This window comes from Bolinopsis microptera, chromosome 8 (genome assembly GCF_026151205.1).
Source record: "Bolinopsis microptera isolate Bmic1 chromosome 8, MBARI_Bmic_1.0, whole genome shotgun sequence".
In the NCBI taxonomy this organism is placed as follows: Eukaryota; Metazoa; Ctenophora; class Tentaculata; order Lobata; family Bolinopsidae; genus Bolinopsis; species Bolinopsis microptera.
Genome location: NC_087079.1, coordinates 2,419,279 through 2,442,911, shown reverse-complemented (window position 1 = coordinate 2,442,911; position 23,633 = coordinate 2,419,279). Strand labels below are relative to the sequence as shown.

Genomic DNA, 23,633 nt, shown 5'->3' with positions numbered 1-23,633 from the left:
GAGACTACAACTTTGACCTTCTAAAGAGAACAAATCCCACAACTCAAAAATTTGAAAATTTGTTTCTTTCATTGGGATTCTTTCCGCTCATCTCATTACCAACTCATTCCACAAACATTCACCAACATTCCTGCATAGACAATATACTCACCAACGACATTGAACACGTCACGATGTCTGGGGTAATTGATGATATGAATTCCCACCACAAACCAATCATAGCCATGTTCAATCTTTGCATGCCTATGAACGAAACTTCTTCAGACCAAAAGCTACTCCAACACTACAGCTTCTCCAAGAAAAATGTTGATACTTTAATTACAGACCTTGAATCTAAAGAAGATATCATGGCAAACAGTACCAACTTTGAAACCTTCTTTAACATCTTCACACATACAATTGACTCTAACTGCAAACTAGATAAACCCAAAGTCTCCAAAAGAAATCCAATTAACAATCCTTGGATGACAGATGGAATTTCAGAAGCTATTTCAACTAAAGAGGAGCTGTATGATGACTGGATAGCCTCGAAAAAGTCAAAAGAATTTAGTCCAGATGGAAGTATTGATCTCCACACCAAATCTTCAAACTATCGTCGATGTCTTAAAGGTGTAATAAAAAGTCAAAAAAAGAAATATTACTGTACTAAGATCATGGATCATCAAGGAGACAGCAAAAAGACTTGGGAAGTTATCAATGAATTAAGAGGAAAATGCAAAAAAAACCATAAAGCCTCAATTCTGTGTCGACGGAGTACGCATCACAGAACGTAGACTCATAGCCAACAAATTTTATGAGTACTTTGCCTCAATATCGTCGAAATTGAATGAACAAGTTGATGGGGAAATGAAAATTGAGCCACTTCCTTCATTTGTTGAATTTTTACCAAAAACTAACCCAAATTCGATGTACTTAACAGACTGCACTGAGAGTGAAATATCTCATATCATTTCTGAGCTACAAAATGGCAAAGCTAGTGATTTCCCCATTAGTGTTATTAAAAAGGCCTCACACATTCTCAGCCCAGTGCTTTCCATACAATACAACAACCTTATGTCAACAGGATGCTTTCCCGCCATCCTTAAGATAGGTAAAATTAGCCCCATCTACAAAAAAGATAACGAAGAACACTTACAAAATTATCGTCCAATTTCCACTCTCCCAATTTTCGGTAAAATTTTTGAAAAGGTTATCTACTCACGGCTTTATGGTTTTCTCTCGAGTCAGGGAATACTGCACGATAGCCAGTTTGGGTTCCGAAAGGGTCATTCAACATCACATGCACTCAACTACTCTATTCACCACATTCAGCAGTCACTCAAAGCCGGTAATCATGTTTTAGGAATCTTTATCGACCTAAGTAAAGCATTTGATACAATAGATCACTCAATACTTCTTAAAAAATTAAACACATACAGGATCAGAGGACGGGCACACAAACTCCTGGAAAGTTATCTTTCCGACCGTAAACAATATGTTGGTGTGCTCAATGAAATATCTAATACTCTACCTGTGCTTTTTGGAGTGCCACAAGGGAGCTGCTTAGGGCCCCTTCTGTTCTTAATTTACATAAACGATCTTACAAACTCTGAAAAGAACTCTAAATTTGTTCTATTTGCTGATGACACAAATATCTTCGTCGCTGCAAAAAGTAAAAACCTAGCATACAAAAAAGCCAATGAAGTCCTAAATTCCGTACACCGCTACATGCTTGCCAATAAACTTCACATAAACACTGGCAAGAGCTGTTACCTTGAATTCTCAAACTCTCGATCCAACAAAGATGAAGATACACCCTCTGATCAAGAAATCAATATCAATGGCATACCCTTGGAGAGAGTACATGAAACTAAATTCTTAGGTGTAACAATCGATGAAGACCTAAACTGGAACGCACATAGAAGGAAATTAGCAAAAAAACTAGCCAGCTGCTGTGGCATGCTAAATAGAATTAAAGATAACATTCCCACATCACTCCATAAAGATCTATATCACACTCTGTTTGAAAGCTATCTTGCATATGGTATAACTGTCTGGGGAGGGGCATCTAACAAAAAACTTGAACCTCTGTTCAAAGCACAGAAAATGTGTGCCCGCATAATGTTTGGAGATAAAGAAGCATACTTGGATAAATTTAAAACTAGTGCACGATGCAGACCCTACGGGGAGCAAATCCTGGGCAAGGAATTCTACAGAAAGGAGCATACAAAACCCCTCTTCAACACCCATGAAATCATGAATGTGCATAATCTGTACTTCTACCATTGTATTAATGACATCTTCAAGGTCTTGAAATATAGAACCCCTATATCACTATACTCCCTCTTTGAAACATCTGGCAGACTTGGAAAAGAGACACTCATTCTCACACCTAAACCATCAGACAGCTACATATACAGAGCAGGGACAATATGGAATACAGTACGACAAAATCTCATGCTAACTACATTCACCTCTTATAAGCCCAATCACCTCAAATCATCCATAAGAATCACCATCACTCACACTCAAAAGGAAGGAGAACCAAATGACTGGAACTTAGCCTTAAACAGCGTTCGACAAAATTCAAAAACTTTAAAATTGACCTTGCCTAGATTACTTAAGCTTGAAAAAGCGGTAATATCTTAGCAAAATATAACTTGCAGCAGCCCCATACCTTGTCATGAACATAACATCGAAACTACCTCTGTGATCACATCTTTCTCTGGGTGCAAAATGAATATATAATATAGGTTTATTAGTTTTATAGAAATTTAAAAGTTCTATAGAAATTTATTATAGAAGGATTATAAACATTTTTTTTGTGTGTTTTGTGTTATGCATTTTTATACCTATTTTAGAAGAGATTTTTATAGAATGTTAGAAGTGCAGTAGGGTCAGTTTCAGACGAATTAAGCATAAATGACATCATTGCCATGTCTGAAGTGGTTTGTAAATGGGCCATTGTTAGCCCCAAGCGTTTTGGTCCCTCATTCCTGCCACTCAGCATTGCCTACTGTAAAGTAGAAATTTTTCTAAGATAATAGAGAAACTGACCTTGTCTCACTAAATTCAACCACTTACCATAATAAAAAATACTAACAACCAAATAAAGTTTTTTAAATAATTATATACAATCACCAAAAATATTTCCTCAAGTTTACTTCTAGATAACTAATTAGTGGTTTAAGCTCTTATTTTATTTATGATTAAAGGAATGTAAAATAAAACTTTTCGTTTCATTGAAAACTTTTCGTTTCATTGATTCCGAATCACCCCCCATGACGTAGGGTAAAAATGCTTCCCTGGAGAGTTATGGGCAAAAAACCGTTTTGGTCACGTGACAGGCTAGTAAAACATGAATTCGATTGTTTAGGGCTCGGGTTAGGTTTGTGAACTTGATATTCTCCTATTATATTTTATATGTTTGTATCTATATTTGAATGTGAGTTAACTCCCTATATTTCAGGAGTATGTTATATATATGATGTCTCTGTTAGCCGTGGGGTCTTTGTATATCTATTGACTTCTTTCCTGACTTATCAACGTGTGTCATTGCTTCTCTGATTTAACATTGGTAGCAGGCAGCGGTTCAAAAATGACAGGTGAAGATAAGGTGGTAGAAAGGAAAGCTGTTGGACCACAAAAGGCCCCACCGGCATACAAGGAAGGTCAGAATTATGAAGACTGGCGGTTGGATATTGACCTATGGAATACTTTCACATCCTACGAAAAGAAGCGTCGGGCAACTGCATTCCTTTTGGAATTGTCTGAGGGACCGGTGAAGAACCATGTGAGATCGTTAGGAATAGACGTCTTAACTGCTGATGACGGGTTGGACAAAGTTATAAAACGCCTGGACAGTATATACCAGGAGGACTCATCTCACATGGCATATCGAGCATATTGTCGATTTGAAAAGTTTGAACGTCAAGAGGGTATGAATCTTCAGGCATTTATTTCTGAATTCGCTAAGTTGTATGAAGACCTGAGGAAACACAAGATGGAACTGCCAGATGCAATACTAGCATATAGAGTTCTAAACAGTGCAAATCTGTCAAGTGAAAAAGTGGATCTTGCACTGGCAACGGTTAAAGAGTTTACATATGCAGAAATGATCTCAACGATATCAAAGATTTTTTCTGTACATGTGAACAGATCAGGACTTGACCAAGTGACGGGGTCTTGTATCAAGACTGAACCAGAAGAGTCATGTAATTTCACCTCCCATGGTTACAGACGGAGTAGAGGACAAGATAGAGGAGGTCCCATGAGGAGTAGGGGAACTCTTAGAAATCAGGGGAATCCGTATGTGAGAGGTAAGAGGCCCAGATCTCAGATCAATTGCTTCAACTGTGGGAAGAATGGTCACTACTCAAGAGAGTGTACTAATCAAGCAGCACCAAACCCAAATTGGAGATCTGAACAAGGGACATCGAGAAATTTCTTGGTTCAAGGTCAACCTGCTGAGATGGAAGTAGATGACTCATTGTCACGTACATACATAACATTGCTTACTACAGTGGCTGATCCAGAGTCTGTGCTTTACCAGCAAAACAGTGAAGTGAATTCACTAGTTTTTGAGACTCTTTCTTGTGCAGTTATCGATTCAGGTTGTACAAAATCTGTCGTTGGCGAGAATTGGGTCAGCCAGTACATAGAAACACTTGATGATGCTGAGAGAGAGATCATGATGTCTTCAACTAGCTGCCAGACACCTTTCACGTTTGGAGATGGTAAGTCAGTTGTGTCAAATAAGCTCATTAAAATTCCTGGAAGAATCGGAAGCAAAAGAATCTTGATTGAGGCAAATGTTGTCAAATGTGATATTCCTCTTCTGCTGAGCAAGCCTGCATTAAAAAAGGTTGGTGCAATCCTTAACTTTCTTGAAGATACTCTCGAGTTCAATGGAGAGAAAATACCCCTTTTGGAGTGCAAATCTGGACACTATTGTGTGCCTATCTGTAACAAAAAGAGGAGTCTTGTGGACTCCAGTGTGAAAGTATTTCTCACAGTTACAGATGAAACTTTTGGTGGGAACAACAAAAAGCTTATGGCGAAAAAGGCACTTAAACTCCACAGACAGTTTGCCCATGCACCGATGTACAAACTAAAGACCCTCCTAAAGAATGCAGGTTTTGACTCTAAACTATTTCTTGAGGTACTAGAGGATGTATGCCAAAAGTGTGAAGTGTGTCAAAGATACTCTAAGCCAAAGCCCAGACCAGTAGTTGGTCTCCCACGAGGAACAGTGTTTAATGATTGTGTAGCTATGGACTTGAAAACGGTCCAGGGAGAGGTAACATTTCTGCACATGATTGACTGTGCTACACGATATTCAGTTGCATTGTTGGTTCCAAATAAACGAAAAGAGACAATTGTAGAGGCAATCTGTTCTGGGTGGATAGCACAGTTCTGGCCTCCCCGCCGTTTTATGGCCGATAATGGAGGGGAGTTTTCTAATGCAGAATATGTAGAAATGTGTGAGAGATTCAATATCGAATCACAACAATCGGCAGCTGAAAGTCCTTTTAGCAATGGTATGGTTGAACGCCATCATCAAGTTCTAGCTGAAAGTATGATAAAGACAAAGCAAGATTCGAATTGTTCGTGGAAAACAGCTTTGAGCTGGGCACTTAGTGCTAAAAACTCTTTACAAATGACGGGTGGGTATTCACCCATGCAGTTGGTTATGGGTAGAAATCCATCTTTCCCCAATGTGATAGACAGTAAGCTTCCTGCAATGGAATCGAGTAGTAGTGTCTGTAGTGAAACTGTAGAGAATCATCTAAGAGCAATGAGGATTGCCAGAGAGGGGTTTATAAGAGCAGAGAATAGTTCCAAGATCATGAGAGCTTTGAAAAGCCAGGTCAGAACATGTAATGATGTTCATCTCGATCCAGGGGAAAAGATTTTCTATAAAAGAAACAACAGTGACTCCTGGCATGGACCAGGTGTTGTCATAGGTCGGGATGGTCAGACGTTTGTTGTAAAGCATGGATTTCAAATCATCAAGGTACATCCTTGTCACATTAAGCCAACATATGTCCCTGAATTAGAAGAAACTGGTAATTTGAAGGACAAAAGTGATCCCGTCAGTGTCAAAGCTCCTTCAGAATCGAACGATGATGAATTATCTGACTTTGAGAAAAATATGACAAGAACAGAAGAAAGAAATCAGGATGAAAATGACAGTTTGCCATTGGCTCAGGCGCAAATAACTGATGAAATAGATACTCCTTCTATTGCTCCTGTAAGCACAGCCAGTGTTAATGGTAATGGAAATAAAAACCTGCCTAAGACGAAAACTTCTGTGATGTACAAACCCGAGTACCCTGAAGAGGGAGAAGAGGATGTCTGGGAGAAGGCTTACATCCTTAGTAGAGCAGGTAAGGCTGGAGGAAAATACAAAAACTGCCTGAACATTCAGCTTGATGGGGAGGAAGAAACTCATTGTGTCGACTGGTTTGAGTTAACAGAGGAATGGCACGAAGATACAGAAGAGGAGCAGGAACATAAAGTTATGTTTACAAGCGTTACAGATTCATGTGAACAAGCAATTGTTGATGCTAAGGAGGCAGAGCTTGAAAAGTTTTGTACCAATAAAGTCTATGAGGAAGTTCCTGATGAAGGTCAGAAAACGATTGGTGTGAGGTGGGTAATCACAAAGAAGATAAAGAATACCACGAATGTGTACAAGGCACGGTTAGTTGCTCTAGGCTATCAGGAGAAAAATCAAGCAATACGATCAGATTCCCCAACATGCAGTAGGGACTCAATCAGATTGGCAATTACTCTTTTGCAAGCAGAGCATTGGAAACTGCAGCACATTGATGTACAGGCTGCTTTTCTACAGGGAAAAGATATCTCAAGAACAGTATACATTAAACCACCAAATGAAGCTAAGGTATCTGGAAAATTGTGGAAACTCCTCAAATGCATCTATGGCTTGGTCGATGGTCCAAGAATGTGGTATGTCGAACTAAGAGATACCCTAGTAGAGCTTGGTGTAACAGTGTCAGTGTACGATGAATCATTTTTCTTTTTACAGAGAAATGATAAGCCGTGTGGGATCATAGTGATCCATGTTGATGATCTTATGTTTGGAGGACTGGAAATATTCATCAAAGAGGTCATTGGTGCCTTAAAAATGAAATACAAGCTCAGTATGGAAGTCGATACATCCTTTACGTACACTGGGCTCGATCTCAGTCAAAGTTACAGGGCAATCAAAATATCACAGCTGGGTTATGTAAATCAAGTGAGCAGAATCAAAATCGACCAGAACAAAGTAAAACTGAATGCATGTCCAATCAATGAGGCAGAAAGAAGTCAGTTGCGATCAGTAGCAGGACAGCTGCTCTGGGCAGCAACACAGTCACGACCAGATATTGCGTATGGCACATGCATTGCATCCAACTCCTATGCTTCGGGAACACAGTGGGCTGTGAGTGGGGGTCATGCTAGCATAGGGTATTTTAGACCACCACACATGCCCCTAACTTTGTTTCTAAGGTAATTTGGGTACAAAAATACGATTCCAATCATTTACAGGGCTGAAAATGTCTCAGAAAAAAATTTTGGGCCGATTTTGAGCAATTTTGTAGTCCAAAAATAGGAGGCTGATCCCAGGAAAAGTTGTTTTTTTAGAGGTTTAATCAATTTTAAAGCTCTTTTATGAACTGTAAACGAAGGACAGCTATCTTAGGAACTCGAATCTTTTTGAATTATGAAAAAATATTGATCAGAACAAAAGTTGTGCCCATTTATATGACCAAAATTTTCTGAAACACCAAAATTGTTCCTGTTATTTTCAAAAATTTCGTTTAAAATCACGATTTTTTGGATTTTTATCAATTTTAACTATAATAATTGTGATATTTTGATTTTTCATCCATATGCATCTGGTCTAGGATGCAAAAAATGCCACAAACATGGAGAATAACTAAAATATGTCAATTTAATAGCAAAATTGAGCTCATAAATTATCTAAAAATGCAGCAAATTTTACCCAATTTTTGAGTTTCTTAATTTTGTAAACAGAGTTGCCCAAAAGTTCCCAAAGTGATTCTTATTGCATCTGATAGGGAATTGTCTAAGCTTTCTGATGATACCATGCATTATACCGAACTATTGCAAACCAACAACGATTTCTGTCGTTAAATACCCCAAAAATTGCCTAAAATACACGCCATAAAAAAGGCGCGGTCAAAAATCAGGTGAAAATGTTAAAGTCACACAGTTTTTTTTAGATGGCTGAGTATTCTTAAGTACTATACTATATTTCAATTATTAAAAACTGCCTTGATCAGGCATTTTAGCCCGAAATAATAAATATTAGGCAATTTTTGGCTAAAAAAGGCAAAATTTCTTGACAGTGAAAAATGCTATTTTTTCACGCGACGCCATTTTGGCATCTTGCAAAGTTTTTAATTACGGTTTCTTGCATGAAATCGGGCTAGCGTTTTACAATAAGGAAAGCTTATTTTCAAAGAAATTTAAGAAAGTCGATTTTAGGCCTATGCTAGCATGGTAGCCCACTGTGGGGAACGATCAAAGATCTGAAACTGGTGAACAAGACAATTGTGTTTATGCAGAAAAACCCACTGTCAATCAGGTTTCCTTCACTTGACCTTCAACACACAACAATGGTTGTATTCAGTGATGCTTCCTTTGGTAACCTGGCTGATGGATCCTCACAAGGTGGGCATCTTGTATTGATGGTTGACCGATCTGGTCAGTGCTGTCCACTTACATGGCAGAGTAGAAAGATAAAGAAAGTATGTAAGAGCACATTAGCTGCTGAAAGTTGGGCATTAGTTGACGGCCTGGAGTCTGCAGAGCTGATTAAAGCGCAGTGGAATGAAATTGTGAAAATAGATGTTCCTATAGTCTGTATAACGGATTGCAAGTCTCTCTTTGATGCTGTGAAAACAACAAACACCCTTGAAGACAAAGGGTTGAGGATTCCCATGGCTTGTCTAAGACAACGATTCAACAGAAATGAAGTACGTTATGTGTGGGTTCCAACAAATCTCCAGCTTGCAGACTGTTTGACAAAGGCTGGTGCATCTTCGTCTTTGTTGCGTGAGGTGTTAGAAAAAGGGACACTTCCTAGTGAACTGAGACAGTACTCTGTATTGTAAGCTCAGTAATTGATGTAATGTGTAATGAACGTTGGAATTGAACTATTAAACTGTAATGTATAATGAAAGTTAGAACTGAACTTTTAAAATAAAAAGTGTGAATGAATGAGAATGAATTATTTGATATAATTCTATTGTTTTGATTGAATTGACCTACGGCAGAATCTGTGTTTTAAAGGTAGCCCAGTTTGATACTTGGGTATGTTGTTTTTAGGGATTTTTAATATTTAAACATTTTTAATATTTGAGAGAAAGTTTAGGGAGATTGTGAACTTGATATTCTCCTATTATATTTTATATGTTTGTATCTATATTTGAATGTGAGTTAACTCCCTATATTTCAGGAGTATGTTATATATATGATGTCTCTGTTAGCCGTGGGGTCTTTGTATATCTATTGACTTCTTTCCTGACTTATCAACGTGTGTCATTGCTTCTCTGATTTAACAAGGGTTGTGATAAGGATTATGGATAGCTTCGGGGTTATGGTTAGGGTTAGGGTTGGGATTAGGGTTTATGTAAAACCGTTTAGTACGGCTGCAAGACCATAAAAACCAAAGTCACGTGAAATTTTTGGGCGAGCGAATTAGTAAGAGCCATTGGCTTTATTAATGTGTGATCAGTTTAAAAAAAATTCAGTTCAACAAAAATTTCAATTTAATGCCTCACATAGCCATGTATATACGCGTACTGCGGTCGCGCGCTACTGCAAGCGAGAGGGCTCTGGTTAGAGCAAATTTTATGCCATTTATTACAGAATAAACAAGCATGCAATAAATCAATTTAATATTTAAAGGAATCCTAATTCATTGTGTAGCATGGTCCAAGGTTGTCACTCTTTGAATAGATTAGATATAGGTTGACGGGGCAAAGGAGTGTTTAACGGGTGGGTGTTCCCGTCCAACTCGGCGCGCGTCCTGGTAGGTTGTAAACCTACAAAGGAGTGAGCGTGCTGTTCGCTATTTCTCACACCAAATACGACAACCTAGTAAAAGTTTTGTATGGACACCGGTCTCTATCACGATACAAAATTAGGACTGTAGAATTTTGTGTATAACTATTAGAAGGACTGGAGGTAACGCATGGTGCATTAATAGAGTGGCAACCTACTGATATCACTGTGTATCATATAAATAATTTGGGACAAATAAATTGAAGGAAGTGCTTGGGCTATAATAATATAATATGTAATACATAGTAGCTTATTTTATGTTAACATTATATAATATTGATCCTAAACTTGGTACTATAAATTAGGTTACCTTGCCAGAGAACAGAATTCTTTTAGAAACATCTTGCAGGCCAGCAGCACCATTTTAGGTATTTGAGTTATTCAATATTCATTCATGTTGCCAAATTTTATAATTGAATTAAATTTTTTATAAAATTATTCAAACAATATACGTACACATAATATAGCAATGACCCTATATAAAATCTACCCTTTAAGAATTAAAAAAGTTTCCTAAACAATCGAAAATTACCCTTGGCCTTGTGGCTCCAAGTTGAGATCTAGACTGTTTATATCAACAATGTTTTTTCTCGCACCTCTGTCTCCACGGAGAGAAATCACTGTTGTTCTTAGGATTTCAAAGCGAAAGCGCTTTCTAATGTATCCTACAGCATCCGAGTACCTCTGGCCGGTGTGGTACTCCATCTTACTGGCCAGCTTCTTAACCAGTCTTTCAGCTTCACCACCCATTCCACCAGAAGTCGAGAAAACTAAAGGTGTGAAGCTTCCTTTCTCCACTTCAAGAACCCTTGCGTTGTAACATCGCTTTCTCTCATTTTCATGGGACTGGTACATCGCTGGAATCAATTTGCTTGCATTGGAGGGGGCTGGGGCATGAAATACCCTTACATCAAAAAATGCCCTCTCTGAAGCATTCCAAATCGATCTTGCAGAAATGTCCAGCCTAGCTTGGTCTCCTAGGACTGTTCCCTTTGGTAACTCTAGACCATCAACTGGAAGGAGAACTGGCTCAGTCTGCACATCCTTGCATTTCACAGTTCTCATTAGTTCTGCATTAATTGAATTAAATTTAATAATAATTAAATTGAATAATCATTCAATCATGACATGAACTGCACATCTAATGCATTGTTTGTTAAATCTACCCATGTTTTAACATGTCTGAGCGTGCTGAGTTATCTAGGTGGAAGATGCTAGGACACATACTGAGGAGCGATGAAAGATCACCAGCTCAAGCTGCGCTGTGCTTTGCTGTCGAGATGTGTAGTGAAGTTGGTAGACTCGGGGCTCACAGACGTAACCTCCTACACCACCTGAAGGTCGACCTCTGGAAGCGTTTCATCTTGCTGGAGTCATATGATGATATTCTTCATTTGAGAGAACTTGCTAGTAACCGTAGTTATTGGAGTAAATTGTTCGACTTTATACTTGAGTACAAGTCAATTTGAATTTTGGGACATATAATCTTACAAAGGATCACGTTTAGGTTCTAAATTATTTTAGGATTGTTGACATTTGTAAGATTGACATGTTTGATAATAATGTTTTAACATAATTTGTTTCATTAACAACCACATGAAAATATAGGTTGTAGATAAAATGTCAGACTCTCGCGAGTACTCAAAGAGAGAGAGGAAGAGAAGGGGAGTAGACCTGTCCGCCTTAGAAAAACTCAAGCAGGCACGGAGTGGTCAATCTAAAGCAATGGACAACATTAAGGTGTGTTGCCTTAAACTGTTGCTATTGCATGTAAACTTTAGTGACCAGCTTATTTCATTGTAGAGTATTGAAATGTTTTGTTTTGTATCTTATCCTAATTTAAAACTCTGATTTGCAGTTTAGTAACTGTTTACCCTCAGGACGAGGAAGCAATATACGATTATGTTACTGAGGACCAATATGCAGATATTGTAAATGAACGACTGCAAAATGAATGGGTGGTGGGTGACATTAAAGGAAGTGGCTACGATGATACAGGTAAAGTGAAGCTGTTGTATAGTGCTACTCTGCCCATGCCAGGAGGCTTTTGATGTGATTCTGCAAAAATAAAGTTATTACTAACAAGTTATTATTAAACAACTAAATTATTTTTTAAATTTCTAAGTGTGGTTAATTTTTCAAAAATTAAGGCAGAGAAATATTTGACGAAGAGCAGGAAGACTGGTCTGAGAGCATTTCAAGTGCTTCTGGAAGCAAGAAAAGAAAGAAGCCCAGCAATGTAAAGGCTCCAGCTAATGGTGGGATCGCCCAATTCATGACTAAGGGCAAAAACAAAACACAGACTGAAACTAAAACTTTGGGTTTGTATAATTTTACCTACGGGCAGATTAGAAATTTACTACTAAATACTAATAAATTTAGTTCCAGTTCACATGATCTGAAAACTACTGAAGGAAAACGTTTAAAATTATATGATTATGTTTTCAACTTTGATACGGTAGAATTATGTACTTATTTTTTAGGAACTGATGCTTTACTTGATGAGCTGCTGACATCACTTGATAAACCGAACATAACTGCTGCTGTATCAGAGGCTCCTAAAACTAACAGAGTGGTCAGACACCCTCCCTCCCAGAAACTCTCGCAGAGTTCCAAACCTAGCATTAAACCTGCTCCCACCAAGTTTGTTCCAAGAACTCCTCTTTTACAGCCTTTCAAAGTTTTAAGATGATATTATCCATGTGATGTAATTTTAACAATTTTTTATGACAGGTCATTAAAATAAAATTTTATCTTGGCATTCTTGAATTCCATTGATTCGGCTTTATGTTGATCATATGTTCCTCTACAAGTTAAACCACAGGATACTGCAAAGGAAATCAGCAGGGAATAATCTACCCAAAACAAGCATTAAAGAAGAAGCGCACAGTGTTTCATTCATGGAGGAAACAGCAGCTCATGTTGATGAAGACTCTATGGATATTCCAATGGATGACATAGACGATGCCATGCTTGAACAAGCTGACTTGGTCGTTAAAAGAGAGCCGCAAGCAATGGAGGTAAAAGAGGTAAAAGTAAAGGCAGAGCCTCCTGTAGACTGGTCCATGTTTGTTGATGAACCTAAGACTTCAGCTGATGTTACTTTTGACAAGGGAACCTGTCCAATGGTGACAGTAGATGAGCAGGAAATGTTCAAGATGTACTATTTTGATGCATACGAGAACAGCTACAATAATCCAGGGACGGTGTATCTGTTTGGAAAGTGGAGGTGGGGGAGGGGAAGTACACCAGTGCATGTGTAGCTGTTACAAACATTCCTAGAACAGTCTTCATACTCCCACGTGACACACACCCAGATACTGGAGAGGATATCAAGATGCTGGATGTCTACCAAGAGTTCAACGATATTATCGCCCCTAAGTTTAAAATCAACAAGTTTCAATCAAAACCGTCCTCTAAAAAGTTTGCTTGGAACGTCCATGGTTTGGATGTACCATATGAGAGCGAGTACTTGGAAGTGAGATATTCAGCTGAATACGCTCCTCTCCCGTTCAATCTTGAAGGTAAAACATTCCATCGAGTGTTCGGTACAACACAAACAGCACAAGAACTCCTTATTTTGCAGGGTAGGTTGAAAGGTCCATCTTGGATCCTTGCTAAAAACTGTGTCACACCCCGTCTACAGAGCACATGGGCTACATACGAGGTGGCAGTTGAGAAGATGTCAGATATCCAGCACTGGAAAGAGGAGCTTCCTCCTCCTCCTCTATCCTGCATTTCACTTAGTCTCAAAACTATGATAAACCCTAAGACCAATGCCAACGAAATCATTTCGATTGGAGCTTTGGTTCAGTCTGAGTTCCACATCGACAAGGCATCTCCAAGACAACACTACTCCCAGCATCTTGCAGCAATAACTATTCCAAATAATCAGGTCTACCCTTACGATTTTGACAAGGCTGTGAAGGCAACTTCAACTAATATCGAGGTTTTCAAATCTGAACGATCTATGTTGGGATGGTTTATTGCTCGACTCCAAAAACTGGATCCTGACATTATGATTGGTTACGACTGCGCGTTTGATATTGATGTCCTGCTTCACCGCTTGGTGGCTGTTAAAGTGCCCCACTGGTCGAGAATATCAAGGTTCAAAAGAACAACATTGCCCAAATCGTTTGGTAGTGCTGGTCTAGTAGGGGTGGGGGTGCTGACAGGCAGGATTGTTGTTGACACCAAGATATCCTGCAAGGAACTCATTAGACTTCGTAAATATGATCTGACAGAGTTTGCTAAGATAATTCTCAAAGAGACCCGACTGGAGTTCTCTCTGGAGCAAGCTGCTTCAATGTTCGACACATCCCACAACCTTCTCCAAGCGATCCACCACACACTGAACGATGCTAGCTTCAATCTGAAGATAATGTTCGAACTGATGGCTCTGCCTCTCAGCCATCAGATTACTAAACTGTGTGGAAATGTGTGGCAGAGGACACTTCTCGGTGGCAGAGCAGAGAGAAACGAATATCTTCTTCTCCACGCCTTTAATGACCAGGACTTTATTGTACCTGACAAGAAAACAGCGAAGATGAAGGCTGCGGAAGAGGGAAACGTTGACAAAAAGAAGGACACTTACTCAGGAGGGCTGGTTCTGGAGCCGAAGAAGGGTTTTTACGACACATACATTCTGCTTCTTGATTTTAACAGTTTGTACCCCTCTTTAATACAGGAATACAACGTGTGCTTTACAACAGTAGATGCTTCTACCGTCAACATCGACGGAATTGCTGAGGTTCCTAGTACAGACTTAGCACCTGGCATACTGCCAGTGGAGATAAAGAAGTTGGTGGAGCGCAGGAAGGATGTGAAGAACTTGTTAAAGAAAGAAACTCCTGGTTCTGATAAATACTTGCAGTACGATATCAGACAGAAAGCACTGAAGCTGACCGCTAATTCTATGTACGGTTGCCTTGGTTTCAGCAACTCTAGATTCTACGCTAAAGCGCTAGCCGCTCTGGTAACCTCTAAAGGTAGGGAGGCATTGCTCGCTGCCAAGGACCTGGTGGAGACCAACATGAGGATGGATGTTGTGTACGGAGACACTGACTCCATCATGATTAACACACACTCAACTGAGATTCAGGAGGTCATGCAGTTAGGAAGGAAGGTAAAGGCGGAGGTTAACAAAATGTATAGGCTGCTGGAGATAGACATTGATGGAGTCTTCAAGTCTATGTTACTGTTGAAGAAGAAGAAGTATGCTGCCATCACACTGCAGCTTCAAGCAGATGGGAGTTTTAGAGAGGAGCGGGAACTGAAAGGTTTGTGTTTAATATCAGTGCTTATATTTGAAGACGAGGACAAGGTAGATCAATACTCAATAGTTCTCTGTCAATATCTCTCCATGGATTTAGATTTCAGCAATTTGATCAGTTTTTCATGAGTTTAGAAGTTATTATATGCATTTAATTTACTTAATTATATAATTTCGAACTTTATCAGGTCTGGATATAGTGAGACGTGATTGGAGTGAGCTAGCTAAGGATGCTGGAACGTATGTGCTGGATTGTATCTTATCCAACAAGAAAAGAGACACCGTATTGGAGGAAATACACTCTTATCTTACCGGTTAGTCACACAGGAAACTGAGTTATTTTCAAAGTAGTTTCTTAGTCCCTAAACTACCTTAGTTGGTAATATTATGGGGGTCTAATTTGGTCCTTTTCGGGCCAAAGAACCATATTTATAACAGTCCATATTTTTAACAGATTTAGCATGTACGTGATTAGTTGTTAAAATAAACCAGTTTAAGATCTAGTACCCCGCTTCTCAGATATTGGTAAGCAAGTGACAGAGAGGAAGATCCTTCTCCAGAAGTATGTGATCCACAAGAGTCTCACTAAATCTCCAGCTGATTACCCTGACAAGAAATCTCAGCCTCACGTCCAGGTAATGGTAACTATTATAGTACTATTAACTATTACTATGGTAACGGTTATGGTCATGGCTAATGGGTATTCACTGTCATCTTCATTCTTCACATTTGGTCTTATTTTCACCTTCATTCCAACTGCTATAAATTTTACTTTCCCGAATTTTCTACTTAAATATTTAAATATTTGACACTTCTCTGAAATACCTGTTTGCAGGTAGCGCTAAGGTTGATCTCACAAGGGAAGCGTGTAGTATCTGGTGACGTTATAGAGTACGTGATCTGTGAGGACGGGACTACAACAGCACCTACACAGCGGGCTTACCATCCTTCTGAGATCAACGATAAACCTGGTACATTTTGTTAATCTTACAACCTGTTTATCTTACAACATGGAGACATTTTTATCATTTTATTGTTGACACAGGAGCTTTAGAGGGGGGTAACCCCCTTTGGACTTTGAGAGATTGGCGATGGAAGGTATATAATATAACGGCTGTGTTTCAGAGATGCTGAAGATAGACACCCACTATTACCTCTCCTCTCAGCTACATCCTGTCGTATCCCGGCTCTGTAGCCCTATTGAAGGTTTGTTTATTATATTCGTTATCATATTTTATATTTTCAAAATTGGAATTATAATCACATTTGTGATTGATTTGTAATTGGTTTGTAAATTGCGATAAGTTCAGTTTGCTGCTACCGTGTAGTTAGCCTTTGCGTGTGTACTTGTACATTCCTATACAAGTACATTATGGAGGATGATCGTAAGGTGACCCAATCTCTGGACCAAATTCAAGGATTCGAGTATGATGAACAGACAAAATTGAAGGACAGTGTTACTAAGTGGTTCATTACGCTGGGAAAAGAACTGAAAATCGACGACAGAGATATTTGTGGAGATATGGACAGAGAAATATTTATGGCTCCAACTGTCTATAAAAAGCATCTGGCACTTCGGCTTGTGGAAGCAATAGACCTCGTTCAACGGCATGAATGCCAGATGGGTAAAATGGAGGAGATCATATATTTCTTGAAGACGGAAGCGTTAGAAGACAAGGATAAGTTGATCAGGCTGCAGGGCCAGCTGCTTGTGCAGAAGGACAAAGAACTAGAGTTGCTTAAGACGTCGGTTAAGAAGACAGTGCAAACAACGGTGGAGTCAGGGATTAAGAGCTATAGTGCAGCTGTACAACAGAACAGTGCAAGTGGTACGGTCTGCAACAGTAACATCCTGAAGAAGGTGATGAAGAGTGTGGCTGCAGAGGAGGACAGGAGCAAGAACCTGATTGTGTTTGGGTTGAAAGAAGAAGAGGGAGAACAGCTTCCAGCGCTAGTAACCGCAGTTCTGGAGGAGATTGGGGAGAAACCTCACTTCGAAGCGACTAGAGTCGGCAGGAAGAGGCCAGGTAGTACGACTATCCGACCAGTAAAGATCACTGTCCCAAGCTCTACAGCGGTTCAACAGATTCTGACGAAAACAGGAAGACTGAGGCTAGTTGAGACCCACAAAAATGTATGGATCTGTCCAGATAGATCTAGCGAAGAACGAGCAACGAGGAAACATCTGGTTACCGACCTGAAGAAGAAGAGGGCTGAACAGACTCATCTCGACCACTATATCCGGTACGGGAAAGTCTGTAGCCGTGATAAGACACCACCGTGAAGCAATTCATGTCTCTCGGACACTGATCAGTATTTGAATGAGTATTGCGTATCTTAATAGTTTTCGGACGTTATCTGTATTTGAGAGACAATTTTATAATTTATATACGAGCTATTTCTTGATTGTTTCACACTTCATATTTCATAATTTGTTTCACACTTCATATTTCATAATTTTATTACTAGGTGGAGGTGACGTTATTGAGACTTTGGGCGGCCATAAAACTCCTGTTTTAAAAGTTGTCCTCTGTACTTGTTTCACTGACCCACGCTTTATAGCATTTATACATTTCGGCCCATTTTATATGTTTGTTCGATTTGCTGTACATTTGTATATTTGCTATTTTGTAAAAGTTTCAAATCAAATCAAATCAATTGATTTGTAATTGATTTGTAATTGATTTGTAATCGTTTGCTCCCTAACACCTCCTAATACAGGTACAGATGTGGCTCTGATAGCGGAGTGTCTAGGTCTGGATTCAGCTGGATATAAGAGGTCTCTAGCTGCAGATGAGAACAGTTCTAGTTCATGTGTAGTGCTCAAGGAAGTAGTAAGTTTATTTTAGGTGATGTCGCCAAGATTGAGTGTTATGTTAATTGTTACATAGCGTTTACAATCTAAAATACACAATAAGACTATCCTTATCAGGTACTCACTAGAATGTAATAACAAATAATTGTAATAAAATTTCATCCTCTATTGTGCCAGTGTATCCGCGACTGCTTCAAGTACACACGTATCCATAACAGTTTTATCATCTCTAAACTGTGTGTGAGTGAGTCCGGCCACCGTACACAACTCAACTCCACCTCGTTTATCTAGACTCTTCAGCCCAAACAAGTCCTCTTTGTAAAACCTAGTCTCCTCCATGGGTATGACCTTGTTTTCTTTAGTTCCTCCCTCCGTGTAGAACCCAAACTGGGCCGACTCTCTCGGTCTGATAGCATCTTCATCAGGACCTGAGACTAGAATCAGCTTTCGGAGCTTCAGGAAATTGGCTTTTTGTGTTGCTTTCTCTTCGTCTGTACCCTTTTCGTTATTGAGTCGAGGGAAGAAGTCAGAGTATTTCAGGTATCTATCGTAGTGGTTCGGGTCTAGGTAATAGTTGAGAGGCGCCAGTCTTTGTCCCTGTTTAGAATACACAAACCTGTAGAAGGTTGGGGTTCTGGCAAAGTTATCAATAAAGGGGACCATGTCCTTGACAAGGGGCGGGGGTCCTGCTATACCATGCTGAGGAGATGCGATAGAGATGAAGGTGTCCACATTGTGGTCATCCCAAGCCTCTATCATCCCCCTCCATACTATCCCTCCTTGTGAGTAACCAACAGCTATCACAGCGTCATACTGTGCTGCTATCTCTTTAACTTGCTCCAGGATCTCAGGAACCTGCATTGATAGTCGAGTTAGACTTGGCCGTCTGCCATTAAACGCGTCTATTAGGTGGACAGTGAGGTTGGAATGTTCCTGTATGTACTTCTGGAAGCTGAGGTGATCTGGTGCGTTGTAGAACTCGTCCAGACCGTGCATGTGTAGAATTCCAACATTGAGACATGATGAGAGTCCAAGTAGAAGGAGGAGTGGGAGTGCAACACGCTGAAACATCTTGTTATTTGCATGTAGAAAAGTGAAGTGGGTTTATATAATAAGAGAGCACAGGTGGAATTGAACGTGCGAGGTTGTTTTCGGCTTGTCTTTGACTCTTTGTAGCTATTATGTGAGTTGGACTAAAGTTGTGAACTTTGAGAAAGTAAAATAATTACCACTTAGATTTATTTGTTCATCAGCTGCTGCCATGATGAAGAAGATGTGTACTTTGTAACGACCGTCCATTGACAATGTGTCACTTTGGCAAGAAACTGTGAATTTCCTCTTATTTCTATCTGGGCTGGGTCTTCTAATCTATTCTTGGTTCTTTGCTCAAACATCTGTTCTTAACATGAACCACGTACAATTCAAGCCTGTTAAGGGGAGATACACCAAAACCGTTTTTGCTCCGAACATCGATTTTATTTTATATTATTTTTAAATAGACAAAAAGAACAAAATTGTACACCTTCAAAAATTTTTAAAAATATTCCCTCATCGAGAAAAAAAATATTTTTCTTTTTCGAAAATTTTTAAAATTTGGAGAAGTCTGTCACTGTAATACCGATAGTTCGGCCATTTAAAAAGTTTTTTGGCTGATTTTTTTACTGAACATTACTTACACTTCGTACTAGAAGCCATTGAAAGGATTATATAATTGAACAATAAATGACCAAGTTACAGACCGAACAAGGTGAAAAAAGAAAAATTGGGATTTTTGCCTACCACCAAAGTTGTACATTTCACCACCCGCCCAGGTCATCAGATATCGCTTCAAAAATTCTTGTCAGTGTAGTTGATGATCATGGCAAGCTTTTTGGAACCGGATTTCTCTCAATTTTGAGTTTTAAGCTATGCAATGTGGCCTCAAACGACTTAGTAAAATTCATCGTAAAAAAGGGCAAAAAAGGCAGATTTAAGGCTTAAAATGCCTATAACTCAAAAAGTATCAGTTTTTCTGAAATAATTTTTACAGGATTGTAATCAGCTTGGTAAGACGAATCTTTTAGTACGACATTTATAATATTCAAAGCCACAAAAATTGTAAAAAAATGTGTACAATTTGTACAAAATTTATACAAGGGGGGACCCTTGTGTTCGAGCTAGAAAATATTTAAGACAATTTGTCTTCTAAGAGCACCTATTTGGTACTAAAAGATTTGTCTTACCAAGCTGATTACGATCCTGTAAAAATTATTTCAAAAAAACTGATACTTTTTGAGTTATAGGCATTTTAAGCCTTAAATCTGCCTTTTTTGCCCTTTTTTACGATGAATTTTACTAAGTCGTTTGAGGCCACATTGCATAGCTTAAAACTCAAAATTGAGAGAAATCCGGTTCCAAAAAGCTTGCCATGATCATCAACTACACTGACAAGAATTTTTGAAGCGATATCTGATGACCTGGGCGGGTGGTGAAATGTACAACTTTGGTGGTAGGCAAAAATCCCAATTTTTCTTTTTTCACCTTGTTCGGTCTGTAACTTGGTCATTTATTGTTCAATTATATAATCCTTTCAATGGCTTCTAGTACGGAGTGTAAGTAATGTTCAGTAAAAAAATCAGCCAAAAAACTTTTTAAATGGCCGAACTATCGGTATTACAGTGACAGACTTCTCCAAATTTTAAAAATTTTCGAAAAAGAAAAATATTTTTTTTCTCGATGAGGGAATATTTTTAAAAATTTTTGAAGGTGTACAATTTTGTTCTTTTTGTCTATTTAAAAATAATATAAAATAAAATCGATGTTCGGAGCAAAAACGGTTTTGGTGTATCTCCCCTTAATATACGTTACATTGAAAAAGAAGAAAATGTGTGGGACTTTCAGTGTCAATTCTCATAGATTATAACCCAAAACATTATAAATTATATTATAACCTCTCCCCCAGGACCGTTACAAAGACTGTGCCCCCCTCACTCTGCCTTGTCAGCACTGTTCAACCACCCTGACCATCACTACCTTGTGTGACATGACCTCCGCCCCTCCCCGCCCCTCTTTCTCTTGTCAGAGTTGTGCTAAATCTCTGGGTCCCCACTACATCGCTAACAAAATCCTGCTTGCTGCTAGAATGTGAGTTTTTGGTGTTTACTCGTTATTCGTTATTGCACATCATTATCATCACCAGATTATATTTCATTGGATGATAAATTAAAACTCAGATTTCTTAAATATGAATCAGATTTTATGCCTATGTTGGGACTTTTAATGAAGTAGAACTCTAAATATGCCCCCCTCAGGTGTATCCAGAAGTATTACAGTGGATCAGTGCGGTGCGAGGACTCCGCTTGTAACTACACTACCCGTAACACTCCCCTCTCTTCACGCTGTACTCAGTGCTATAAGTTAGTCTTGCTAGTGTTCGACAAGCTTCAGGGCTATCTGTTTATCTGTTACATGATTTTAGAGCAGATTTATAGCTAACTCTGCATTAAAAGATATAGCTAACTCTGCTTTGTTTCTCAGTCTTTACTTGAGCTAGAAACAGTACAAGTAACACAATAACATTTGCAATGTTAAAATCAAAACTTTTAACGTCAATATTCATTCAGTCTCGCACTACCTAACTTATTGTTTATTTTCACAGAGGTCACGTGACTTACTCGATATCTGAAGGTGCTCTCTACAACCAGCTCTCATTTTATCTCTCCCTCGTCGATTTCAAGTTAGTTCAATTCTGAAGTGTAGCAACTGGTACCTGATATTAGTTTACAATTCCGTAAACATAAACCTAACTTACAAATAGATAATTGCATAATTAACATAGCAAATATATATAGACCTGATTTCGTAAAGTTACAAAGGATAAAAACGGAGAACTTTCTCGTAAATTTGCAAACTTCAAACAGAGTACTATATTTACTTTTTTACAGGAGTTTTGCGGCGAAGTTTTCAAAGCAGTCGCCCCAATTGGACAGTCTTATGTACCTAGAGAGCGTTCTACAAATTCCCTACAAAACTCTGACTAAATTACTGGAACAGAATGCTTACTCTCAGATCGACCTCACCAAACTATTCGCCGTAGTCGGTGCTTGATTTGCTGGAAAATATATTTAGCTTATAGCTAGTACAATAACAGATAACAGAGAATACGATAGCGGAATAGTTCAGATGCTGAGTGCTATGTTAGGAGATCAACAAGTGTTAGAATTACGAACAAAGTTATTACTGTGGTGACTGGTGGTATGTTAAGATGTTGATAGGAGATCCAATTTTAACTGATCAGATTTTGATGTTTTAATTAATTTATAGTTATACAACTTAAAGTTCCAACGGATACATTCATCGAGCCCAAAAGAAATGGATTTTGCAACATTGGAACTTGGAAGCTCTATAGTCGGTTTCGTCGTAACGACAAACATATAATTACAGTATAAGACAGAATTGTAGTTAACATTTTATATTTGTAATACGAATCGTGGCTTGATTTTCTTTAATTTCTATTTGATATGTTAACCACACATTTGGATCAGTTGTGTGACTCGTGACTTTGTTTCTATCTCGTTTTCTTATCGACTTCCACCGATATAAACTTCGGTATCATTAATTGTTATTGTTTGGAGTCACTTTTTGTAACACGCTTTAACTTCGATATAGTGCTATCGCGGGAAACCTGCCGCGCGCGCACGACCATTTTATTTTTACATCAAGTAGAATGGATGTAAATATAATATAATTCAAGTTATTATATCGAATCTACGCCGCCGCGCGCATGCAGCAAAATGGACCGGGCAGGGTACCTATAGTTACATTCAAACTCCGGCTACTGTTTGCTTTTAATTAGGACGTCCGGCAAATAGGGAGGGGATAGTTTTGAAATTTCGGACAAATCCGGGAGGGGTTTCTAAAAATCCGAAAATTCTGGCAGAATTAACGAAAAAGTTCCATTATTTCAACTCTTTGACATTAATTACTTTGTAAGTTTAGATCCTTGTATTTTAAACGAAAAGTCGACTCCCAGAGCAACTCATGAGAGCCGAGACACAACTCGCATAATTGCCTACTACCTTAAAACTTATTCGATTGGGCCTGGGTGGCTACATAAATTTTTAAATGTAACTGCATGCTAAATTTATTGTTTATTTTAAGTAACTACGTATTTCATGAACAATGAATTTTGGTTGGTTATATTTGTACTTTTAAAAGTAGCTGGAAATCCGGACGTCAAGGGAGGGGATGGTCTGAAAATTTGCGATTTTGGCGGACGTCCTAAGTAGATGGTCCCCAAGTACAGTGCTACGGAGTAGCGCAGGCCGGGTTAGTCCATTAACAATGGAGAAGTTGGTTATGGTAGTAATGGTAATGTTAATGAATTTTAATTGTAACTGATTGATATGTAATATTTAGGCCCGTGGCCAGTTTTCATCAGTAATGAACCATTTTTAGTAGAGTTCAAAGTTAACGAGCTTCCTAAATCAC

At 38.7% G+C, this 23,633-nt stretch overlaps 2 protein-coding genes across 2 annotated transcripts in view; both read left to right on the top strand.

Moving 5' to 3' along the window:
- Positions 1-10,262: 10,262 nt before the first annotated feature.
- Positions 10,263-23,633, top strand: part of LOC134819294 (uncharacterized) — a 29,467-nt gene continuing 16,096 nt past the window's right edge. The window contains exon 1 of the mRNA XM_063829164.1: positions 10,263-10,266. The gene's annotated coding sequence lies outside the window, so the exon portion shown is untranslated. The remainder of the gene's footprint in view (positions 10,267-23,633) is intronic.
- On the top strand, positions 11,658-22,765 carry LOC134819286 (DNA polymerase alpha catalytic subunit-like). Its single transcript, XM_063829133.1, is given in 15 exon segments — positions 11,658-11,817; positions 11,958-12,075; positions 12,228-12,398; positions 12,561-12,720; positions 12,902-13,299; positions 13,302-15,356; positions 15,538-15,663; positions 15,869-15,984; positions 16,185-16,320; positions 16,475-16,555; positions 18,071-18,183; positions 21,106-21,287; positions 21,455-21,559; positions 21,802-21,879; positions 22,088-22,765. Coding segments are annotated over 15 exon segments (4,122 nt in total). The 5' UTR covers positions 11,658-11,697; the 3' UTR covers positions 22,251-22,765.